This window comes from Pelodiscus sinensis, chromosome 20 (assembly GCF_049634645.1).
Source record: "Pelodiscus sinensis isolate JC-2024 chromosome 20, ASM4963464v1, whole genome shotgun sequence".
Classification (NCBI taxonomy): Eukaryota; Metazoa; Chordata; order Testudines; family Trionychidae; genus Pelodiscus; species Pelodiscus sinensis.
This window is the reverse complement of record NC_134730.1, coordinates 6,064,645-6,081,484: the sequence shown is the minus strand read 5'-3', so window position 1 is coordinate 6,081,484 and position 16,840 is coordinate 6,064,645. Positions and strand designations below refer to the sequence as shown.

The 16,840-nt window shown below is 43.7% G+C and overlaps 1 protein-coding gene across 5 annotated transcripts in view; it reads right to left on the bottom strand.

Annotated features, from left to right (window-relative positions):
* Window positions 1-16,840, bottom strand: part of OGFOD3 (2-oxoglutarate and iron dependent oxygenase domain containing 3) — a 78,483-nt gene that overhangs the window by 29,498 nt on the left and 32,145 nt on the right. For all 5 annotated transcript variants that reach the window (XM_006132382.4, XM_075903543.1, XM_075903545.1 and 2 more), the window contains one exon: window positions 8,611-8,764. In XM_006132382.4, the coding sequence (XP_006132444.2) occupies window positions 8,611-8,764 (154 nt within the window). The remainder of the gene's footprint in view (window positions 1-8,610; window positions 8,765-16,840) is intronic.

The following is a 16,840-nucleotide window of genomic DNA, read 5'->3' as shown; positions in this document are numbered from 1 at the left end:
CCCCTATTTCACATTCAGTCTTGTTCCAACAGTCCCTGAAGCCCTTTTAAGAGCCCCACTGAATGCTCTGCAACTCTTTATGCAAACCCTAGGACAGTGTTTCTTAAACTTTTTAAGACCAAGGAACACCAAACAATAATCTTTTTTTATGAGGAACACCAAGGATTTTTTGTTGAGGAAAAAAAAAAGGTAGGGGGAAAAGGGTCAGGTGGGGAAGTTATTGAGGGAAAAAAAGGGTCAAGGGAAAGTTATTGTGCAAAAAAAAAAGTCACCTACCCCTTTAAAGGCAGCCATTTTGAATTCTGTTGTTCTCCGCAGTACACCTCCGACTGCCTCAGTTTAAGAAACACTGCTCTAGGAGATAAAGTACTTTCCCAGACAAAGCTGGAAATGTGGGGAATATGTGTTTGATTTTAAAATTCAGCACACTGAGCTATTAGTAGCAGGAAGACTGGCACACCACAAACAGCATGGAAAGAAAGATGGGGTACATATTCTATTTCACAACCAGTTCTTGAATGGCTTGAAATGGAGGTAAGACTTACATTCAAAAACATTCCATCATTTAAAAAAAAAGTAACAAATGTTATGGTCTTAAACACTCTTCTCCCCCCACCCCACCAACATTTACCAAGAATTAGAAGAACAGATTCTTGTAGATCACTGGCAGGGAACCTTTTTTGGGTTGAGGGCTGCTGACCCACAGAAAAATCAGTCGAGGGCCACACACAAGTGAGAAGCAAAGTGAAACACTTGTAAGAAGAAAGACAACACTACTCACATTCACCTGGTACACCAGAGCCTGGAAGGCCCAGGATAGTAGATTTTGTATGCTCCAGCCCTGTTGGTGGGTAACAAGGGAGCTGGAGCACCAACACGGGCTTCCCAATGTGGGGGGATCCCTGAGTCTTGGGGTCCAGATCCAGGCAAGCTGGGGGCCACATTCTCTTCCTGAGGTTCCCTATCCCTGTTGTAGATTAAGCTGTTTATTTACAGACCCATAATAGCAACATTTCATCAACCACTAACAGCCTTCAATCTTTATCATGTACCTATAATCTGATACGACTGGATTTCTAATTGCATTTATGCTCAGCAACAACTTCTCAATGTCCAGCTCACTCTTTTCTGGCATACTTTTCCCCCTTATATCATTCTTGGCCCTGTCTTCTTAGCATATGCACAATGTGCCTCAATTGGCACATGACCAGGATCCATCACTAATGTGATGGGTTTGGGTTGGGGGAGGTTATTGAAAACAAAACAAGAAAACCCAAAAACATATGAGTCTCAGGACTAGCAAGCAAACTTCTCTTTTTAGGGCATCTTACTGCTTCTAGCTAGACTGAGGATAAACCATTGGTTTCTAAGATTCAGAACAAGTGGTGTGGATTTTTTTTTAACCCTAAAAGACAACATAATGGGTCTGAATCTAATCGTTCAGGCATAAAGTAGGCTAAATAAGGCAGGTTATTATTTCACATTGCAATATTTTTGTTCTAGTTTGTCAATGGACATTTTCCTGATTTTAGTAACACTTGTTATACCTGTAAGGCTCGGACAGCAAATATTTACAATGGGCACATAATCATTTCTTGTACAGGAAATGTATGAAATGCTATTACAACCTGTGGTTTATTTTATAAAAACCACAGGCTATAACAGCATTTCAAATATAAATAAGAGTTATATATTATTACTTAAAATCTTTGCAAGTGATAGGTATTTATTTTGCTTCAATATGTAAGGGAACTCATGCAGATGCTCACAAAAGTGTGAAATTATTGATACTTCATGCTTTATTCACCAACATTCACAGAATCATAGAAATGTAGGTCTGGAAGGAACATCAAGAGTCATCTAGTCCTTCCTCTCAATTGCCACACTGAGGTAGGACCATACATGACAAGTTTGCATTTCACGTATTCTTAAAAGTCTCCACTGAAAGGGATTCCACAACTTCCCGACTCCTTAATTCCAGTATTAATTATCCTTATAATTAAGACATTTTCCTAATATCCAACCTAAATATCCCTTGCTATAAATTAAGCCCATTACTTCTTATTCTATCTCTAATGAACATAGAGAACAATTAATCACATCTTCTTTGAAACAGCCCTTTCTTTGAAACAGCAGGGCAGGAATAGGGTCCAGAGTGACCTGGACAGACTACAGGATTGGGCCAAAAGAAAACTAATGAGGTTCAACAAGGACAAGTGTAGAGCCCTGCACTTGGGAGGGAAGAATCCCAAGCATTGTTACAGGCTGGGGACCAACCAGCTAAGTAGTAGTTCTGCAGAAAAGGACCTGGGGGCTACAGTAGATGAGAAGCTGGATATGAGTCAACAGTGTGTCCTTGTAGCCAAGAAGGCTAGTGGCATATTAGGTTGCATTAAGAGGAGCATTGCCAGCAGATCCAGAGATGTCATTATTCCCCTTTATTTGGCTCTGTTGAGGCCACATCTGGAGTATTGTGTCCAGTTTTGGGCCCTCCACTCCATCTGTAGTGACAGACGGTAGAACAAGGAGCAATGGTCTCAAGCTGTGGTGAGAGCGGTCCAGGTTGGATATTAGGAAAAACTATTTCACTAGGAGGGTAGTGAAGCACTGGAATGGGTTACCTAGGGAAGTAGTAGAGTCTCCATCCCTAGAGGTGTTTAAGTCTCGGCTTGACAAAGACCTGGCTGGGTTGATTCAGTTGGGATTGGTCCTGCCTAGAGCAGGGGGCTGGACTTGATGACCTTCCGAGGTCCCTTCCAGCTCTATGGTTCTATGATTCTATGTTTTTGAAAAATATATATATTTTTTGTTGCCCTCTACAAGACTCCTTCCAGTTTTTCCATATGTTTCTTAAAGTGTGAAACCCAGAACTGAACACAACACACTAGCTAAGGACTTGCCGATGCCAAGTAGAGTGGAACAATTACCTCCCACGTCTTACCTATGGCACCCCTGTAAAAATATCCAGAATATTAGCCTCACACACATTTGGCCACACTGTTGCGTCATGTTTGATTTGTGATCCACTGTAACCCCTGAAACTCTTCAGCAGTACTACTCCTAGCCAGTTATTCTCCATTTTGTTGTTGTGCTTTACAGGCAGTCCCCGGGTTACATACAAAATAGGGACTGTAGGTTTGTTCTTAAGTTGAATTTGTATGTAAGTTGGAACTGGTACATATTGTAGGGGAAACTCTAGCCAAACATTTCTCCAGAGCTCAGTTTTATTCTCCCACACCTCACTTCCCTCAGTCCTTTATTCTCAAGCTGAGGTGTCTGCTGAGAAAAGCCGCTTCGCGTCTCCCTGGTCTGCTGGGGGGGGCGCTAGCTTCACGTCTCCCTGGTCTGCTGGGGTGAAGCAGCTAGTGCGGGGTTGCCTCACCCCGTTTGTAAGTAGGGATCAGATGTAAGTTGGATCCATGTAACCGGGGACTGCCTGTACTCTTGCATTTAATGATTTTCACCTTGATGACAAATCTCAAAGTCCTTAGATTATGAAATCTCAATGGCCAGGCGTTAATATAAAAACAGTAATATATAGATGAGATGATTACAACTCAGAAGGAAGAGCACACATTAAGTTATTGCATTTCATGGTACAGTACTGGGATCTGTCTATGATGATGTTCCTTGTGATAGACTGAAGCATCTGGTGGAACTGCCAGAAGCCAAGTCAGCACTGCCTTCATCCTAGATTCAGTTCTTATTAGTACCAGTTTGAATAATCTGTACTGTATAAATACTCCCCGTCTATGATCCCTCTGGGTCCACGTTACTCTGTATTTATAGTACCTCTTCAGCAATACTCAGAAAGCTGGTCTTGATTATCATTGCTGTGTCAATGGCTCTACACTTGATCTTGCATCACTACCCTAATTTAAACTGAGGCTGTATCAAGTACAGTATTTTCTGAAGTTCAGGATAGCAGAACGAGCACTTTGCTAATGAAAGCATCAGTTGATAGGAGTTCAGCAAATCAGAGGTGACTACCACAGCTTTGATTGATGCTATTAGAAATGCAGTCAAAAAAATAAGAGCTTTCATTTATTCAATGTACCTTCCATTACAACCAAAATCAGAGCATGAAAAAAGTCACGACTCCTCCACAGAACATGCAATAAAGCAAACCTTTCACATCATTGATGCCTAAATATTTCAATTATCCATACCTGTTGGCATGTGTTTTAAGAAACTGATTGGCTCATCACACCTTTGAAGCCAGGGCTGGCCTTCAAGCCAACTTCTCAGGATGTCAAATCAACAGCTGAGGACAAAGAGGGGCTTTTGCTCAGCCACTCTGCCTGGGAGGGTGCCAAAATCATTTTCTATCCTAGGGCCTGAAACAGTGACTAGTAGAGCTTGCTGAGTTACTCAGAAAAGAGTTTTCCATCAGGAAAATGCTACTTTCTTACAAATGAAATGTTCCACAGGAATGTGCTGATTCCATTAAACTTTCAAGAGAGACCACAGGCCAGCTGACCAACCACACCTGGTTTCCTGTCAAACTAGACTGTCCAGGCTGCCCAATTTCCAGAGCTCCCAGAGTGTCAGCAGTCTCCGGACTCCAGTGCCCCCAGCAGCTCATCTAGCGAGCTCTGCCAGAACTGGGACTCCCCAAGCTTACTTGGCAGGCTGACACTTAGTTGGGGAGGCTGGACCAGAAATTTTCAAAAAATGTTTAGGTTTTTAGTTCTCCTTTTAATTCTTCTGAAACAGATTATTTTGAAAACGTCCATTCCAGAGAACATGTTGCATATCTGACTTGTCATGCAGATTCAGAATGAAAAGTTTTCAGAAATACAAATCATAGACTCAGAGGGTTGGAAGACATATTAAGAGTCCAATTCCTGTATCGGGGGCGGGACTCATCTGCTGTGGCAACTCCGGCTGGTAGCTCTGGTGAATTAGTTCTCTCTCACCAGGGTGTCCCCTTCTGGCAGTGTCTTACCTGTCTGCAGTCCACGCTTGTGTTCCAGACCCGTGTCACTCCTGGACCATGGCATCCTCTTCAGAACACTGTACTCTGGCAGTGCCCACTCCAGTGGTCTCTTGTCCCCAGTCCTGTGTCTTTAGTGCCACTGTGGCCAACTGGGGTCTCCAAGTTTAGCCCCTCCGTCCCAGCAGGAAGCCACCGTCTATATCAGCCACGCCTCAGTGGCAAGGTGTGGTACAAGAGGGCGGGGGGACCCAAGCCCACTCACTACTTTGGGTCCCGACTCCGGGACCCTCTGGTGACAGCCTTGTCCCCAGTGACCCTTTGCAACCTCCTGGCAGGTATCAAGATGGAGCCTCCCTTTCTAGCCCGCAACCCTGAGCCTGTCCAACACTGTTCTCCTGAAGGTGCTTCTCTGGGAACCAGGTCCAGCACCTTCCCTGGTCAGGGCCTAACTCCTCACTCTCTGCGGGGCTGCCTGAACAAGCCACACACTGATTGGCTCTTTAAAAGCCTCTACCTGACTGGCCAGGGCTCTGTGCAGGCTCCCTCCTGCCTGCTTTAATCCCTTCCCGGCCAGTGTGGAGTAGTCACTCCACCACACCCTGCTAAAAGCAAGACCAATCCCAACTACATCATCCCAGCAAGGCCTCTGTCAATCCAGGGCTTAAAAATGTAGTTGAAAATTCTGGTTCAGGTTCCCAAATGGCTCAAGTGTTTACCATTATGAAACATATCCCAGGCATAACACAAGTACGCAGACTGACACGGAAAAGATTGTTTGCATCAAAACTCTTATTTGGAGCTTTGTGGATTCCAGAAGCAGAAAGAATTCTGTTTGCCACTCAACACTCTCCTGGAAAGCCCAATATGACAGTGGATAGATGAAACCATCTCTCTGCTTCTCTCATACCTTCCAAATAACGTTGTTTTTGTCTCAAATAAGTTTTTTTCTTTACCAGTTTCTGTGCATGACCTCTATGAGACTGTAATTAGACTACCTGGGAGATGGCAGAGTGATTAATCTTCACACAAAGCACAGTCAACCTGTGGAACTCCTTGCTAGGAAATGTTGTGAAGGCAAGGACTTTAACAGGGATCAAAAAAGAACTAGATACATTCATGGAGGAGAGGTCCATCACTGGCTATTAGCCAGGATGGTGTCCCTAGCCTCTATTTATCAGAAGCTGGAATTGGTGACGGGGATGGGATTGCTTAATGATTACTTGTACTGATCATTCTTTCTGGGGGCAACTAGCATTGGTCACTGTTGGAAGACAGGATACTGGGCTAGATAGTCTCCTTTGGTCTGGCCATTCTTAAGTTCTTGCTCCAGCTATTAAAGCAACTGTCAAAGTCCACCCATGATTTAAAAACCTTTTAGATCTCAGTGATGAGCAGGACAAGAAATGTTTTTGCTTTTTTTAACATTTACAAGTGTTACTGAATATTTTAGATATGAGCAGCCATCTGCAGAATATAACTAACATTTTTCTTTTTTATATTGTGCAAACCAGAAATGCATTCAATATGACTGCTTAGTCACTGGAATGCCTGACTGCACTTTGCTCAAAGAACATACAGCACACCAAACATTACCAGAATGTACAAAATCAGCATGGTACACCTTCCATGGCATTCTGAATACTGTAAAAGCATGTCCTAGATTTGAATGCATCTGTACTGCTGGCAGCCCACTTGGAAGAGAGGACACACAAAAGTTTGTCATTCTGGCTTAGAGCTTTCTAGCTGAACCCACTGCAGGCAACATGCCAGACCACAAGGAAAACAAATTCATGTTACACTTTTTTCTAAACATTCTACTACATCACTATGATTGTCTTCTGTTATTGCGTAAGTAATAAACAACGAAGTCAGAGATAATAAGGGAGGCAGGAGTAGCATATGTATTTATACAGATATACTTTTGTACTTACAAAGCTTTAGGGCTGACCAACATTGTACATTACAGAATGTATTTATTCATTACCACAAAGTTATAATTCGCCAAAAAAGATGAAAAAATAAAATACACACAGCCATGTACTAGTGCAACTGGAGGCTATTCAGCATATTTAGCCAACACAAAGGATATTAACTTCAACAGATGTATTACACAGAATGAGATTACCCGTAACTAAGGATGTGTGAAGTGTCCCAACACAAAGAGTATCCTGAATATAAACTAACATTTACAGGATAAACTTAAAAAAAAATAGTCTGGTAGCACTTTAAAGACTACTAAACATGTGGATAGTGTCATGAGCTTTCATGGGCACAGTCCACTTCTCCAGATGACGAGAGTGTTGGATGTCCAGGACCAAAAAGTCGGATGTCCTGAACATCCAACACTCTCGTCATCTGAAGAAGTGGAGTGTGCCCACGAAAGCTCGTGATACCACCTACATGCTTTGTTAGTCTTTAAAGTGCTACCAGACTATTTGTTGTTTTAAGTTTATCCTGTACAGACTGACTCGGCTACCCCCTGAAACTTCTTAACATTTATAGGTACAAGATTGGCATATAGGAACATCACTGGTAGATACTATTAAGTATGTACCACAATTAAGAGTTACGTCATGTTTTACATCTAGACACCAAAATGTTTGATCTGTAAGACTGGAAGAACAAAGGTTCCATGCAGTATTTTTGAAACATAATATTGTATTTTGTTTAAGTTAATTAAAAAACACTAGGGATGTTAACGGGTACCCAATTACCTGGTAAGCATCACCCAGGTACAGGTAACGGTGAACCTGTACCTGGGAACCTGTACCCTGCTGAGCCCCCGCACAGGGCTACCAGCTCCAAGTCCATGTGGGCTGGGAGCTGGCTGGAAGCAGCCAGACTGGAGCAGACCCCGCCCACCCTCGTTTAATCAATTAACTGGTTAAACTTAACATTTAAATGGTTAACTAAATAAGATTTTACAGCCCTACACACACACACACACACACACACAGAATAGGTGTTCCTCCTTTCACTAAGGTCTTGATATTTACATAGTTTCTCACAGTTGAAAAATGCCAGCAGAAATACCTAAGATTTTAAAGGAAAACTACTTTTTGAAAAAAAGAGCGATCCTGTCCTATGCTCCCAGCATGACAAAAACAAGGGGGCATATCCTTCATTCACATTCCTTTCAATGAAACAAGTTTCATATCACCAACTTACAAACATCTCCCAACTGCAATCATTGGAACGCATGGGTACTCAATCTTCAAAGGGATTTAATCCCAAAAGGAAACACATTCTGCCTCTCTGAACCTATAACTTACCTTGTCAATACAGGACTATGTAGCACTTTAAAGACTAACAAGATGGTTTATTAGGTGATGAGCTTTCGTGGGCCAGACCCACTTCCTCAGATCAAATAGTGGAAGAAAATTGTCACAATCATATATACCAAAGGATACAATTTAAAAAAATGAACACATATGAAAAGGACAAATGATGTACATGTCCTTTTCATATGTGTTCATTTTTTTTTAATGGTCTCCTTTGGTATATATGGTTGTGACAATTTTCTTTCACTATTTGATCTGAGGAAGTGGGTCTGGCCTACGAAAGCTCATCACCTAATAAACCATCTTGTTAGTCTTTACAGTGCTACATAGTCCTGTATTTTGTTTCAGCTACACCAGACTAACATGGCTACATTTCTACCACTATTTTACCTTGTCAATGTGTGGGTGCCAGTACTCATCATGCGTTGTCTTGGCCTCTGTGCTGTTTATTCTTGAGAAGAAGGTTGGCTTGGTCAGATACATGGAAGAAGAGCTAATACCAAATGCCTGGGATATTGTTTGCTGAATTCTCTGCCTTACATCACTGCAAAAAAGAACATGACACAGCACCTTAGAACAGGGTACAGCACAGGTCCAGTTTAAACCACATTACTGTTCTGCTGCTTCTTTCACGATCTGCTCATATAGTTTATTGATTGTCCATTGTCATTGCTTTTCCCAGCCTAAATTTCTTCAGGCTTGTATTTTTTTCTCCCCTTTGTCTTAACAAAACTGGATCAACGTTATAAGACTCACTATCTCCAGCTTTCTTTTTGTTTTATTCTCAGAAGCTAGAGAGCAATAATTTTTATTTTTTTCTATATAGAAAGTCTGGCATTTTATTAACAGGCTTCTCAGAGGGCATAAAAAATTAAGCTAGTTATACCATGTGACTGCTCTTTCCTTCTCATAGCCCTTCTCCCAACTCATTTTCTTTCTATAGTCTCTCTGCCAATGAGCCATGCTCCCAAGCCAACCCAATAAAACCAAAAAGTTAATCAAGTTGCAAGAGAAAGACAGAAACAAGGCCCTAGACTTTAATTTTCTTGAGGCAAGATCTATGGTCCCAATCATTTTGCAAAATATTGTGTACACTTATAGGTTTAATACATAATACAAAATTAAAACAAAATATTTGACAGATATCCCTTTAATTTGTAGCAACCAACCCAGTAAGAAATCCATATCTTCAAAAATCTGTACCTCGACAGACACATTTCTGAGGCAGTCATAACAAAGGAACTAATTATTCAGATGGGAAAAAAGTTTAATCTCAATATTATTTTGTTTTCTTTCAGTTTTAACAAACTGATTATTCTCTTTCTTCCTGATTTACAAGTGCAGAGTCTAAAAAAAGCACATTGAAAGGGGAGAGGTAGATATGTTGGAGGGTAGGGATAGTGTCCAAATGACCTAGATAAATTGGAAGACTGGGCCAAAAGAAATCTTATGAGGTTCAACAAGGACAAGTACAGTGTCATGTATGTGGGATTGAAGAATGGCAAGCACTGCTATAAACTGGAGACTGACTGGCTAAGCAGAAGTTCTGTAGAAAATGACCTGGGGATTACAGAGAATGAGAAACTGGATTTGAGTCAACAGTGTGCCCTTGTAGACAAGAAAGCTAATGACATATTAAGGTGCATTATGAGGAACATTGCCAAAGATCTAGGGAACTGATTATTCACCTTTATTCAGCACTGGTGAGGTCCTGTGTCCAATTTTGGGTCCTCCCTTACAAAAAGGATGTGGATGCATTGGAGAGTCGCTAGCAGAGGGCAATAAAAATGATTAGGAGGCTGGAGCACATGACTTACAAAGGGAGGGAGAGGGATTTGGGCTTATTTAGTCTGCAGAAGCGAAGAGTGAGGGGGGATTTGAGAGCAGCCTTCAACTTCCTGAAGGGGGTTTCCAAAGAGGACGGAGAGAGGCTGTTCTCAGTAGCAGCAGATGGCAGAATGAGAAGCAATGGGCTCAAGTTGCAGTGGGGGAGGTCCAGGTTGGATTTTAGAAAATACTATTTCACTGGGAGGGCAGTGAAGCACTGGAATGGGTTACCTAGGGAAGTGCTGAAATCCCCATTCCTAGAGGTTTTTAAGTCCCAGCTTGACAAAGCTCTGGCTAGGATGATTTAGTTGGGATTCATCCAGCTTTTAGCAGGAAGCTGGACTCGACCTCCTGTGGTCGCCTCTAACTCTAGGATTGAGGGTGCTCATTGCTTCATAGAATTCATCATTAGAATGATTCACAACAACAGGGATAACACTAAGGAATGAAAAGAAAAAACAATCTATCCCTGGGGTTTCATGCTGGTGCAGGTGGGCCTGACCCAGCTGACAGCTACAATATAGCTATACTGAAGTACCTCATCGCTTTAGTTTGCTTTTGTCCTTCTTTACACTGGTTTAAATCATATTTATCATCAGAATGATTAATAATAACGCCCATTTCACAGAGATCACATTTCATCTGTAGATTTCAAAGACTTTTACAGTTTAAGGTATTTATCCTCACAACTGTCCTGAGAGTCAAGGAAGCATTATTGTCCTTTACCATTACTGTAAAGACAGGCAACTGAGACACAGGGAGACTTGTCCAAGATCACACAGTCCATGGCAGAACAGGGGGTCGAATCCACATCTCCTACATCCTTGGCCAGTGCCCTAACCACCCTTCATCTCATAATGCCCCCGAGCATCTTCTTTGAAATGTCCAATTTTTTAAGACATAACATTTATGCTCTCAGAGAACCTTAAAAGCAACACTGATTTCCCTCTTATTCTGATGCCTTTTCCTTAAAAGTGCATTCTGTAGTCCTTATAAGCGGTCTTAAAGCTTCACTCCCAAATGCATGATTTGTAAAATGGGAAGGGAGAAATGAAGTTCTTCTCAGATCTAGTGTTACCAGATGGTTTAAAAAAATACCGGACACACTTGATCTCAGATGTGGGGGGAGGGGAGACCAGCCAGGAGGGGAGCAGAGCTAGTCGGGAGCAGGTCAGGGAGAGCAGGGCTCGCCAGGGGAAATCGGGGGGAGGGGGAGAGGAAGAGAACTGGCTGGCGGGAAGCAAGGCTGGCCGGGGGGGAGCGGAAGGGAGGGGAAACGGCTGGTGGGAAGTGGGGCTGGCCCAGGCACACGCAGATCCCAGGGTGCTGCCCGTCCCGTGCACGGTCCCAGCGGAGCGCATGGGCGAGTCTGGCCCCGGGGATTCCATCCGGCCCCGGCCCCGCCCCCTCCCCCTCCCCCTCCTCTCTACTGCATAGTTGTGTACTGCCAGACTGAGACACGTTCACGCAGAGTGAGCGCGTCTACCAGCCAGGCAGTACACAACTATGTACTGATACTCATGATAATAATAAAAACGTAATTAGAAAAACATTTATATGTTTGGTATTTTCTCAATTTGTTTCCTGGACAAAAAGCTTCAATACTGGACACCTGGCAACCCCACTCAGATCTTCCTCATGAACAAAAATGATAAGGAAAAGTAACCGGTTCAGATCTGCCAAGAACTCCTCCCATCATCCTCTACCAAAAGGGATGGGTTTGGGTCCCAGAGGACTGCCCCAAAAGCAGATTTGACCAATCAGGGAGTGTTCTGGGCCAGGGTGATCATATGGGATAGCAGCTGTGTATAAAGAGGAGACTGGCAGCTTTAGGAAGGGAAGTAGCAGCATGAAAGTAGAGATTCAGAAACACAGAGAAGCTGAGGGATCTTGAGTACCATCCCTGAGAGGAGATTATGCAGGAGCAATTCAAATGAAGCTGAAAGGAAGTGAAATGAATTTCACTTGCTTCAATTGCCTCAGACCTTTCTTTGGCATCTAGTGCTACCTCTGGATTAAAAACTTGTGTGATACTTTTATCCTGAAACTGTACAATACCCACTGCAAAAAGGGGAGAGACACAGTCAGGAGGAGGCAGGGCTTGGTGGCTCTGTTTGCCCTGCATACCTGACATGCTTAATCTGAGTGGCACAAAGGCCATAATAGAGGAGGCTGAGAACTCACTAGAAATACACCCTGGAAGCTACTAATTTTAGCACCTCCATAGCAGCCTGAGGATTTTAATATCTTGCTATGTATTCTGTAAGCTATGTGTTTAAAGAGTTCAGGGCTTGGATTCAGTTTGAACAAATGACCAATACTTTAGATGCTTATCTGATGTACCTAAAATACTTAGATCTACCACCATGGGCAGAGGAGTACTTGTGAGAACAGATTTTTTGGTAAGTTGGACTTGGTCCTGCCTAGAGCAGGGGGCTGGACTTGATGACCTTCTGAGGTCTCTTCCAATACTATGATTCTATGATTCTAAGATAATCAGTGTTTCTTGTCCTCTGACATCTTGCATTTGGGGTAATCATGTGAACCTGAGCATCTGATACCCACTTGTCAGAGCTGTAAGAGTACAGAAGACAGAAAGAGGGCAATGGAGAATCCAGCCCTCAGCACATGTAAAACCTCACTAAGGGCTTGTCTTCAGTTACCCTGAGATAGATGCTCTGGAGATTGATCTCCTGGAGTTCGATTTAGTGTGTCTTGTAAGGACCAGCTAAATCAACTGTTGATGGTGCTCCCATCGACCCCAGTACTCCACCAGGTCACAAAGAGTAAAGGGAGTCAACGGGTGAGTTTCTTCCGTCAGCTTCCCACAGTGAGGATACCTTAACCCAAATTTCTGTGGTATGTCGACTCCAGTTACGCTATTCTCGTAGCTGAGGTTGCATATCTTAGGTCACCTTTCCCCAGTAACACAGACCTGGCCTTAGAACTCACAAGGTAGAGCCTTCAAAAAATAATGGAAACACTAGAAAAACAATAGGCAGTCAAACTGTTTTAAACTGCTGGTTTGGTTTCAGTTTGGGAGAGAATTTCAAGGGAGAAAGGGAATTTTTCATTTTATCCAGACCTGCTGGCTCATATTCAGTTTCAGCCCTTTTCTCTTCTACACAGCGTACCCAATTCACCTTTTCTCTGCATGCTGGCTAGTCTTCCCACCGGCGCAAAATGGTGTAAAATGCTACCAGTCTGAGTGAAAGGATTCAAAGAAGGATTGATGTGTGTATACATCACAAGCATATTTAGCATTATGCTACTAACTATTTAAACATAAATAAGACGTTTGAACAACTATAAACTCTCATGCATCGGGACATAAGCCAGTATTTTCCCCATTGAGCAGCAAATGGATGATACTTTGGTTAACTCTGCTGAAATTTTAAACAGGACTTTTAAATCTGGAACACTGTGGCTCTGCCTTTAAATATAGTAAGAGCCGCTGCAGCTCTGCTTTTTAAATGTAGTAAGAGCCTCCTCACAGAGGCGCAGCGGGGCAGAGAAAGGGGAAGGGGGAACAGCAGCGTGCAGCTGCTTCTAGCTTCACTTCACCGTTTTGGGACATTTCAGTGTTTTATGGGGACAGCGGGACAGGAGATTTAAAAGCGGAACTGTCCCAGAAAATCCAGGACGTATGGTCCACGTAAGCATGAGGGCACAAAAATTATAATTCATTCGGAAGCAGCTGGTGTTTTGACACAGCCAGACTGGAAACCAACCTTCTGGCTCAGATGCCTGTTCTTGTTTTATTGCTGTAATCAGTAATACTCAGACGGGCATTCAGTTAGTGCTCTCCAGAGTATATTTTAAACAGGCCTGTATAGGTAAGTGAAAGTAATAAAGATAAATGCTCCTCAGCATACAACAATCCATTAAAGACATAAGCCGCTAAAGTCACGGTTAAAAAGGAACAAAAACATTTAATAGGGATGTCAATGAGTAGATGATTAGACCAGTGGTTCCCAACCTTTTTTCTCCGCAGACTGACAAACCCAGTCACAAACTTTTGGCAAAACGGTAACATTTTATTTGCATATTTGCATGTTTATTATGCAAATCATGAATATGCAAATAAAATGTTACTAGTCCACCAAAAGCCCAGCCCCCAGAGCCCCGAGTGCCAGCCCTAACCCCTAGAGCCCCCCACTTCCCCACTATCACCCACCACCAGCCACTGACCCGAGTCCCCTGCACCCAATCCCCACAGTGCCAGCCCCCATCCCAAATGCCTCAGTGCCAACCCTCATGCCCTTTAGAGCCCCCCAGCACCAGCCTCCTGTTCCCAGAGTCCCACTGTAACCAATCCTGATAGAAGTTCCCCCAGTGCCAGCCCCCAATATCAGCCCCATTCCCAGAGCCTCCCAGTGCCAGCCCTGCCCCCATTTCTTCCCCACTACTAACTTAGCCTCCAGGGACCCCAGCCACTAGCCCCCCCCCATGCCTGCCCTGCCCTCCTCACCTTGCCCTGCGCTGCTGCCCATGTGGTGGCGACTAAGGGCTGAGGCTGGGGTACACCGCCCAGCACCTCCCCTCCCACCACAGTGTTGAGAGAGGCGTGTCCTGCCCTGCCTCTCAACCAATCAATGGTGGGCAGGGGCGGGGTCCCCTCCCAGCTGCAAAAGAGTGGTTTGCTGCGCAGGGTCTCCTCCCACCCATGGAAGAGCACTTCACTGAGTGGTGGGAGGGCTGAGCAGAACGGCTCCACACAGCCCTCCCATCACACAGGGAAGCGCTCTTCTGCAGCTTGGAGGAGACCCTGCCCCTGCCCAGCACTGATTGGCTGAGAGGCGGAGCAGGACATGCCTCTCCCAACAGTTGTGGCAGGAGGAGGCGGCACTGGTTGGTGTACCCCAACCGCAGCCCCGAGAGCTGCCGTGGCCTGGCTGCTAGATGTCCACAGCCCAACGGTTGGGAACCACGGGACTAGACAATTAACCAATTGTCCCTTCCAGTCCTATTATTCTATGATTCTAAGTCTGGGTGCCTCTGATAGGCAACAGCACAGGGGGGGGGGGGGCAGATGGGAGCCGATATGCACATGTGTGCCGGCTCCTAGAGAGGCAGATGGGGACGGGAGGGAGAGGCAGGCAGGAGGCAGTGCTTGGAGGGAGCCAGCTTAAAAGTTATTTCCAGCCTATACACAACCCAAACTTGCAAGCTCCAACAACACCCTTCCCCAGGGAGCATGGAGCTGCCTTGTCCTTTAGGCACCCTCCTCTGCTGAGCCACTTCTCTGACCAAGTTCACTGAAGCCTCTGTGCCCTGGTGCATGATGCATCCTGAGGGCTTAATCCCCTCCTGCCTGCAGTGGCCTGGTTATGTCAGTGGCCAGCAGCAGCCTGCCTTCTGACATGGTGCATACAAACTGCTTCCAGCCACAGCGGGGAGAGAGGGGAAGGGAGAGGAAAGTAATGGCCTGGCCCTCTTTTGCAAAAGAGGGCCAAGCCATTACTTTCCTTCCACCTCCTCCCCCCTTACAGCTGAAAGCAGTTCCCAGCCCTTCCCTCTAACACAGTGGTGAAGGCTGCTACTGGCCACATTCTGGTATGATTTATGGCAGAAATTAGGGGAGGGGGTTATGTTGTGACCCTGCACGCCCTCCCTAAAGTGTTGCCTCAAGAAATTGTGGCTCTAGGTACCAGGAGAGTGAGCCACGCCTGGAGAGCACTGAGGAAGGGTCTGGTTGGTCGGTCAGTCAATTTTACCCCCCCCTTGAGAGAAGTGTATGAGAGTGAGTGCATGTGTGTGTGTGTGTGTGTGTGTGTGTGTGTGTGTGTGTGTGTGTGTGTGTGTGTGTGTGTGTGTGTGTGTGTCACTTCTCCCTGAAGGGGTGGGGTATAGGAGTGTATGTTTCACCCCCTCCCTGGGTGAACCCTACAGCCTTAAAAATAAGAAGGTAAATATAAAGAATCCAACTATTTAGTATTTCTTTTTAACAGGTGCTCAGTCAATGATGTGAATTTGAACTGCACAGTTCTGATTACTTGTATTCTAATGAGTTCAATGGCAATTTTACCAGGTGTCCTATATTCAGCATAGAGAAATATGGTCACACTAGTGCTTAGTCTTGTCATGAGGGCAGGGGCCTGGATTTGATGGCTTCTTAAGGTCCCTTCCAATTCTATAATTGTATGAAAAACATGTATAAACGTTTGTCTTGGATAAAATACAATGTTTTATTCTATCCAAAATAAAACATTGTTTCCATTTCAAATATGTTTAGGTTAATACTTCTAAAAAAACAAAACAATGACATTTTTAAACAAATCAAATTCAAATATTGAAAGTATTTAGTTTAAAAAGTGTCAAAAAACTTGGATGTTCAATTTTTTATGTTTTTTTTTATTTGATATAAGAATTTGATGAACCCACTACAAATTCACAAAGTATGGTCAACCCAAATCTACACTTTTCAGCAAAAAAGTTGCACCTAAAAATAAAAAAAAGCATTCAGCTCTATTTTAGCCATTTGAAGGAGCTCAGATTCTTCCATAATGGCAAGAGAAATCTACCAAGAATCACAAGACAAAGTTAAATTAATTTGGAATTCAAAAATTTCAAACAAAGTCTTCTCTGCAATTCATGTCAAGATCTCCATCTACACAAAATTCCATGAAAATCAGAATTAATTACTATGTTAACACTGTAGTAATAAGGCTTGTTCCTAAATGCTGGCTACAAATGTCTGCAGACAGGGCATTTATTAAAACATGTTGTGCATGTCATGTCAGTGCATTAATCTGTATAAAAGACTAAATACCACCACTACAAGATATAGCAT